The 9,244-nt window shown below is 40.1% G+C and overlaps 1 protein-coding gene across 3 annotated transcripts in view; it reads right to left on the minus strand.

Annotated features, from left to right (window-relative positions):
- Positions 1–9,244, minus strand: part of SNRK (SNF related kinase) — a 47,375-nt gene that overhangs the window by 37,179 nt on the left and 952 nt on the right. The window contains exon 2 of one of the 3 annotated variants that reach the window (XM_019633246.1): positions 6,908–6,957. The exons of the other annotated variants lie outside the window; for them this stretch is intronic. Within the exon in view, the coding sequence (XP_019488791.1) occupies positions 6,908–6,957 (50 nt within the window). The remainder of the gene's footprint in view (positions 1–6,907; positions 6,958–9,244) is intronic. 3 annotated transcript variants of the gene reach the window in all.

Consider the following 9,244-nt stretch of genomic DNA (forward strand, 5'->3'; position numbering starts at 1 on the left):
GGCCACTTCTACAGCTTCTCTGCATTCTGTCTGGGATATTATAAACGGCCCCACAAAATCAGACCACTAATATTCACATGTGCAAAATGCTCCCAAACAAAGGACACGCTTTAAAAAAAATAAATAAAAATCTGTGCCCTCTAATACAAACAACTAAAAGATGAGTTTTTGCAAAGCCATACTAAAATTAGATTTAAGCTTCTTACACATGGAAATTATCTGGTATGTTTTAGAAATATCAAAGAATGAAAACTGTAATTCTTACTCATGGGAGATATCAGACTAAACTGGATGTCTGTAGAAAAGCCAGCTTAAGTGGACTCCTCAGTGAACATCACCACCCTGACCTCATTGCTAAAATTTCAAGGATAACTATAACAAAACTGGCAGAGGCTGAAAGGCAGACAGTAGACGAAATCCTCCAGGAGTCTCAATAACCTCCAGGTCAAGCAAAATAAGCACAACCCTACATGCGGTCACCGCTGCTATTCTCTTTATCCAAATAAACAATGTTCCACTTTTCTAGAATAGCGCTCCTGCTCTTAGAATAGCACTTCACCTCCTGGCAGTTATCAATATACGCTGCAAATCAAAGATGAAGAAAGCACAAACAGGTAACAGGTCCGAGGTTATGGAAAATTCCAGGTTTTCACTGGATTGGATGAATATTACTTACTATGTGGCTATCATATAGTATCAGTCTGCAGTCACTAGATGGAATTAAGATGGAAACTACATATTAAAAAGTTAAAGTGAATTATTTATTATGAGGAATGTTCTAATAGGCAAAACTGTACCTCCAAATGACTAAGAAAGTATTTTCCAAGGGAAGGTAAGTGCCTAATAAAGTATGTTCTGAAAGTTTCCTTCCAAGCAGTCAATTTTAATGGACTCGGGGCCACCGAGGTCACCAGGAATGCCAAGCTGAAAGCCTGCACCAGTCTCTCAAGGCAGTGACTGGGCTGCCAATACAGATCAATCCCTGGAAGTGCTGGTTTAAGTGATCTTAGTCTCCGCTAAGTAAAACAAGCTAGAGTCCACATATTATGTATCATGGAATTTGAACGTGTTCAGGAGTCAGGCGACTTATTCACCAACCTAGAGTAGTACTTAATATACAGCATTTGTAGAGAAAGGGGTTAACATCCAAGCCACAAAACTTGGACCAACAGCACAGATAATAGTTCAAATTCCTAAACAGAATTGCCTCTCGTTAAAGTGATAAAAAATGCCAAACGCATCACTATGTCTACCTGAGGGTAAGTGAGACTTAAAAATTATTAGGATGGTGACAGCTCTAGTATAAAATGCTCACAGAATAAATAATGACTTAAGCAAAAGTTGGTGTGTGGAAATTACACCAAAATAACAAAAGGCAACCCACAATTACTTCTTTACTAGAGAAACAGAATATAAGTTGGAAATTATGGAGAATTTAAGAACTAATAATCTAAACCTCTCTTCCAAAGCTTTTATCAACACTTTCTAAACTCACTTAAATTCCCTATCATCTTTTTCACCCGCAGATATTGTGATGACAGTGGTCATTAAAATATGGTCCAAAAAGTATGCTGGAACAGAAAAGAAAACTAATCCCTAAACAAAAATACTGGCACCTAATATTTCATTGACTTTGACTGAAAAGACAAAGTCATTTGGGGATTCCCTTACCCTGTTGGGACTGTAAATTACCTTTCAGAAAAGCAATCTCGCAGTATGTGTATCAAGAGCCTTAAAATAATTAATACCCTTATTAATTAATAAATAATATTACTACTAGTTATATCTTAATGAAATAAAGACATGGACAAATATTTATATACAACAATGTTCAGTATATTTACATATGCAAAAAAAAAAATGAGAAATAACATAAAGGTCTACAATAAGGAAATGGTTAATTCACAGTACACCTAACATTAACACTATGCTGCTGTACTTAATCTCAAGGGGAAATTCTCACAATAAAATAAGTTAAAAAAAAATTCACATACCAAATTTCATGGCATATGATTCCAATAAAATAAATTTAAAAATTCATATACCAAATTGCATGACATATGATTCCAAATTGTTTTTTAAAGCATATAATTTATCAGCATATATATATATATATATATATATTAAAAATACCAAAATGTTAAATTGGTAAGATTATAGGGTTTTTTTCTAGTTATGCTTTTCTTTTCTTTCTTTCAAATTTTTGGGAGTGAATGTGTGCTGCTTTTATAATCTAGGAAAGGTGGACATTATTAAAATTTTGACTTTATACTTAATTATTCACTCAATTTACTTTTCATTGAGATCTCTGAAATAAACCAATTTCCCTGAAGCCTATTTATGTAATCTTAATAAACAAGACATGTTCAATGAAATATGTGGCTCCCTCGAGGGATAAGGTACACAGTTCCTTCAGGCGGAGGGAGAGGAGAGTCTATTTTCCTTAGCAAATATTTGAATCCTAATTGTGCAGGAGACAACACAGTCCCTGTCCTTTAGACTCTTACAAATAAGTCATCTACATATAAAAAGATAAATAACCGTCAAATTAGCCTGGTGCGATGTGTCAACGGAAGAGTAGAGGATGCTAAGGCAGGATCCCCAAGGACAGGGGCCGCCCACAGACTAGGGCATACCCTTCTACAGGGACCAGTGGGGCACCATTCCCAAAGTGGGGGCAACAGGCAACAGGAGCCATATGGGTGGTGGGTTCGGGAAAGGAGAACGCCAGTTTGGAGGAAGTTATGATTTGGGGTAGAAGTGAGGTAAGTTTAGTAGGGTGAAGGCTGACCGTGAAAAATACCTACTGCCTGACCATTTAGGCAACTGTGATGAACGCCTACCTGCTCCAAGCTAATGGAAAACTCGCCATACTGAATCATTCGCCACATATCCCTGAATTATGCTTAAGGTTAATTAAAGTGTCATGAAAGAGTTAAAAATGCACAGAAGCAGTTTCTCATCAGAGCTGATATGAAGCCTCAACAGAGGAGGAACACTGGAGGTTATTAACATGAAAGCGACATAAGAATAAAGTCATTAGAGAGTTTAAACCAATTAAAAAGTTCACTGTTCACTTTAAAGTTTCATAAAACATCATTTTTCTTTTGTTTTTACATTAGATCTCTCATGATCACCCATACTACTTCTTGAAAATCTATTACTAACCTAAATAAGTTTATGTAGAAATGAGTCCAACAGCAAAACCACAGTTGACTTTTCTCTCAGTCTCATTTCAAATTTTGAAAATGTCTTTTACTGCGACAAATTCTCATTTTTTAGAATTCCATTTTTGTTTTAATGCAGGCCTCAAACAGTAAACAATTTAATTACTAGGAATGCCTGTACGTCCCGGACTCTTTACATTGCTGTACCATTTTTCCCTCCCAACCAGCAGCGCCGTGGAATCATCATACCCAGTTCACACATGAGCAAGCAGGGTCCAAGAGGTGAAGGACTCTGTTTGCCCCAGTCCTCCACCCCAGATAAGAGCTGCCCTGATTACACTCCAGGTCCCACCAACTCCTGCATCTTTTCCTACAATACAATGCCTCCCTTTCACCTAGGCCTTCCGAATTCCCAGGGAAACACCAGCACTAAAATAAATCTATTCTGACCTTTCTGTTGTTCCTCCAATTCTGACATGCCATGCAAGTTACCTGCCTCAGCAATTAATTAAAAGGAGGAAATTCCCTAGCACCACCAAAAGGCTCACCTCATAAACATTCTTAACAAATAATTCCATTAAAAACTTACTGAAATCTTTAGAAACTGCTTTTTAAGCTGAGAAAGGAAGTTACAGCCAAATAACCACTCAAAAACAGACTGAGGCATTTATCGATCATCTAAAAATGGAATGGCACCTTGAAAATCACTTCACCTTTAGAGTTGGCACACAATTTCGCGATGGCAAGAGTCCTCCCCAGTGGCACAGAGCAGCCAACATCAAGCAAGTAATTCAGGTAAAATCTAGGGAAGTTTGTCTTCTGCTTAAAAACTTTATCCTGTCCAAAACTGCAATTTTAATGTACTTTGCAAATTACATTCTCTCCATTTGTTTCTTTCTGAAAAAGGATTTTCCTTCACAAGAGGATTAGCAAATACTCACAAAATAGGAGAGCAAAGGATAAAAATCAAGTCCTAAAACTGCAGACTGAATATTATCATGCCAAATTTCTTCAGTAGCACTCACAATACTTGATGCCATAAAGACATGTCTAACCTGTAGAAAACGAGGTAAAACAGAAAGCTAAATTTTACTTTAAAATTTAGTCACTTTGCTTTTGTCCACTGCTAAATAAGGTTGTACGCTATTCTATTTTTAAAAGAGATCCATGAATACAGTACACTCTGGCTTCATAATCTATCCACGAATATTTGTTGGCATAGTGTTCTAAACCTAAATGAACTTTATCTTCTGGGGATGGAAAGGACAGCATAGGAAACACAGTCAATCATATTGTAATAACTATGCATGGTGCCAAGTGGGTACTAGACTTATCAGGGGGATCACTCTGGAAGTTATATAACTGTCTAATCTCTCTGTTGTACACCTGAAACTAATATAATAGTGTATGTCAACTGTAATTGAAAAAAAATAATAAAATGAACTTTATCTAGATAAGTTATACTATACAACTTACATTATCTAAAATATAATCGCACTAATACAGAAGCAGCAACATGGCTAAATATTAAATCCAATGAGATATATTATTCATTTTCTCCTAGCTATGCAACATGAAGACAACATAATAGTCCAAAAGGGGTGTGTGTGTGTGTGTGTACATAGAGGGGGAGGGGACGCCAGAGATGAGCTGGAATGACATCCTAAGATTAGGTATTTCAAAGCACCATGTGGTCAACTTTTCCTGTTATCGTCACCATAGAGGCACACTTTAAAAATGATCAAAAGTCATCTATAGGAGGAGCATCATAGCGCAGTGGGAAGAGTACCACAGGATCTGGAGCCCAACAAGTTACTCAACTCTTACAAACAGGCATGTCTTCATAAAACAAAGATAATCACCACCTCGGACAATTATTATGAAAGCTAAATGGAATAATACACATGAACAAGGCGTGAGTGGCATCGAAATCATACAATTTTTTTCCACCACTTTTCAGAACTGGCCTTCTTTCCAGGAGAGTCTGATATTTGAGAGGGGTTGGATCCTTAGCTCCCCATCTTATTTTCATATCAGTACCCTCCCCAATAATTGGCCCCACAAACTGACCCTAAACGCTTCTACTGGACATACTATGAAGGTCTCTGCCTCAAGTTGTTTACACTTTCTTAGGGACAGACATGCCAGAAGAGGTGTTCTTTCTCCTAAATCTGCCTTGGGGAGTTCATAGGAGGTATCTCAAAGAAATTCATTTTGTGTGTGTTTGAGCTAAAAATTGAAAACAGTGATGGTGGGAAAAGGCTTTTTCCAGAAGGGGCCTGAGAGACCTTAGCGTGACTGGGACAATGATACACGCAGAGCCTAAGAGAAAAGGTCAGACACGAGGGCCGGGGCCAGATACCCAAGGGCCTCGGATTCCAGGCGGATCAGCTGCTACTCCCCTGGCCAGCTCTGCCTGTGCTCTAGGGCCCAGGTGAAAGGTTGCCCTCCTGGCCACCATCTTCTCCTCCTCACACCCGTGCACACCAGGCTCCATGCCCTCTCACAGCACCACATCCTTTTCCATTACAGCCTGTTTCACAACTGTGGTGATAGAATTATGTGTGTGATCACGTGACTAAAAGTCTGTCCCCCACTAGACTAAATGGTAAGCTCGGTTCATGTAAGGCCCACATCCGTTTTACCCAGCTCTGTATCCCAGGGCCTGCCGAGTACAGCACCGACCCCAAATATACAGATACATTTTATTAAATAAGCAAATCAAAGGTGGCACTAAGAAGCCAAAGAAGAGTTCTGAGCAGGGGAACGGCGATCAGAGGTGACAGCTAAGCAAACCACTCTGGCAGCAAAGTGAAGACAGGATTCGAAGGGCGAGACGAGAGCTGGGCGACAGGTAAGGGACAACTGAAAATGTCTCCAGGTAAATGAAGACTTAAAGACTGAAAAGTGAGGGGAGCCAGTCGCTGGGCAGGGAGGATGAGGAAGGAATGGAGACCCGTTTAGGAAGCGGAATCTAAGATCTCAATGCCCAGGGGCAAAGCGAGGGAAACCTATGCCTCTAGCGAACAGTGGGAGCAGGCGGTGCCATTCCCACAGGTGCCACTACCAGCCAGCACCACACATTTCCTGAACACGGACTCCATGTAAGGAGAGAGTGGAAGACATGCTTCTAGCTCTACAGTTCTGTGAATGCCAAACAATTTAAATCCAACCCAGCTGTGTTAAAATGGGTATGTTTCTATTAATGGGCTGATAAAATCCACCAAGTTCAGAGTTTTTAACTTTCTTCATCAAGTCTTTTCTTGGGTAGGCTGCCTATTACCGAGGCATTACTCTGGTCTGGGGATACAGAAATCAAAGACGTGGGCTCTGCCCTCAAGGAGCTGACAGTCTTCTGGTTTTGAGAAAGATAACTGCATGTCAATAACAGAGGTGCGGGGCAGCCCACTCGACCAGTTACAGGTCCTGTAAGCCCCACTGCTGGAGCACTGATTTCCTAACCCACATTACATTTCCGGGCCAGTATACAGTTGAGGGAGTGCGAGTTTAGAAAGACAAACATACCCAATCTCCCTTCGAGGCTGGGACGCTCCACAACTTAAACCCCACATACAGCGCATGCGCAGATAATGCCCTCAGACTTTGAGTAACTACTGAGTAGCCACAGAGCAGCAGTTGGGGGTGGGGGGAGGGGAGGCTGGAAGGGGGGTGGGGGGAGGGGGTACGACACAACAAGTAAGGAGAGGGAGTGAGGCCTGATTTGTCAAGGAAGAGCCTACCTGAGCAGAGGCCAAATGCTGGAGATGCCAAAGCAGAATCTCAGGAGGCTCTGGAAAGTGACAGCAGAGAAATAAATGTTCAGGGAAGGTAGAGCAGAAATCCTCTTTAGACAGGCTCCTCCCGTACCAGCAGCAAGAAATGGTTTCTCATGGGACATAAGGCCTCTACCCAAAGCAGATGTACAGAAAAACAGATGAGGAAATGATCCACAGTATGAATAATGTAGCTCCAGCTTATCCAGTGCAGACAACGCGCTTCCAGAGTTCACTCACATGACCAGAGCCTGAGAGATTTTACATCAGCTCTTCCCAGACTGGGACAAAATACCAAGATACTTCTCCCTCCATCCCCAAAGCTACACCCCACTCCTCCCCCTTCCTTTTCATATTCTGTAAAAAAAAAAGAACAGCTGCACTGTCTCTACCTCAAGTCCTTTCACCCAGTTGGATCTAAGTTCTTCATCCAGCACTTGACCTTGTTCTCATCCTCCCTGAACTCTGAGCCCTTTCCCCTTTTCTCTGCCTAGGAACCTTAGCCGTCCTTCAAGTAGTTCAACCATCGCCTCCTCTGTGAAACATTCCCAAGTCAGCGTCCTTGTCCCCATCTCTGTGCTTCTGCAGGCCTTTGTCTATGCCTCACCAGACTCTACTGTTATTGTTTACCTCGGTGTCCCCAAAAGCCGGGAAGCTCCTTTCTATTGTTACCCTCTAACCCAGGGCCCCAAAAATAGACACACAAAAGCTCCATGAATAAATGATCATGGTTAAGTTTACCTTCAAAACTGCTAGAATCCAGTCAACTTTTCCACCAAAGTTGCTTTAAGAATTTACCTGCACATAGATTTTTCACCTGCTCTAAGAATTTACCATGCAGGCTGGGAAGTGCCTAAATTCTCAGGAATGGTTTTCCTATTAAAGCATCTTGGCTAAAAACTCTATCTTTTGGTTATTACGCAAACAACTGGCATATAGTTCAACCAAGTCTTTAGAGTTCCTCACTTATGTGTTTAATTCCTAAACTTCTCATCATGTGGAAAGTTCACTTGTACCCTTTTTCCTGGGCAGTGTGATGAGCTCCCAGGCTCAGACAAGCTGCTGCAGCGAAGAAATCATGCCTTGTTTATACCAAAGCTTAGAACCATGGCTGCTTGATAGCTCCAAAAATAAATAGCTTTTTTTCTATTTAGTTTCACTTTCCATGTGAAGAGAAACACCCACAGTAAAGTTTAGACAAATAGAATTTCCTGTGACCAGTAAAAATATCATGAAAGCCCTTCAATTTTAATAAGGACATTTAAAAGCCTTCATTTTAAAGACCCCATTTATATTGCTGTTTTAGAAAAATTAAAATTAGTATAACTTCCGAGTTCTCATATGTTTTAAAGGAATGCATCTTACTGCAATACAGAAAAATTTACTCAGAATAGTAAAAAATTAATAGGGTGAGAGTCACTTTTGTGCACAAAATAAAAACTGACTGCATAAATTAAAAAAAAATAAATAAATAGAATGGCGGCACCCAAAGTTCCTGCCTGGGAAGCCTGGAAGATGGAGTATTAAGAAAAGTTAAGACCATGCACTTGATTTTCAATTATTATATTGCTGCAATACATGACCTTGGGAATGTCATGTAATTTCTCTCATTTCTAAGTCTATAAAATGGGAATGTCATGTGTTTTCCTAATAGGGAAAATCAGATGGTAAGATAAAAGAATCAATAATTTAAAGAAACTTGTCTAATTAGTATGCTTTAATCACCACTTGTACAGTACATTCCTCTTCAGGAATCCGATTCCAAGAGAAATATTTAAGCAGACGTTGAAGACAGATTTCCTTAAGGGAATGATTTTATAAATCTGGAAAGCAATGTAACAAGATTATAAATTAACAAAGTGATTACATAAGGCTTGACAACCCCAGGCATTCAAGTACACTGATATACATTCTGATAAATCAGACTGATTTGGGACTGGTGTCCCGACTCTGTACCAAGAACCCAAACTGAGGAATCTGATGTGTGGTGGAAATTCAACAGATGCCCAACATTTGCAGTTCCATCACTTCCAAGCCATGCTTCACCTTTCACCATAAAATGTGAAAGGCATCAAGTCAGCTTTAACAGTGCTCCTAAGACTTTGAGAATGCACTAAATTAAATGGAAGGGGGGAAAAAAGTAACTTGACAGTTTGTAAGGTCCTATATCCAGACATCTATAGATTTAAGAACCCTACTGCTAAACTGCCCTCCAGATACTGGTCTTGAACCGAACTCTCAATGAAGCTATTGTATTGTATCTGATCCAACTGTCAGGACTAGAACAGCTCCAGGACCCCCCCC

Source organism: Hipposideros armiger, unplaced genomic scaffold (genome assembly GCF_001890085.2).
Source record: "Hipposideros armiger isolate ML-2016 unplaced genomic scaffold, ASM189008v1 scaffold_18, whole genome shotgun sequence".
In the NCBI taxonomy this organism is placed as follows: domain Eukaryota; kingdom Metazoa; phylum Chordata; class Mammalia; order Chiroptera; family Hipposideridae; genus Hipposideros; species Hipposideros armiger.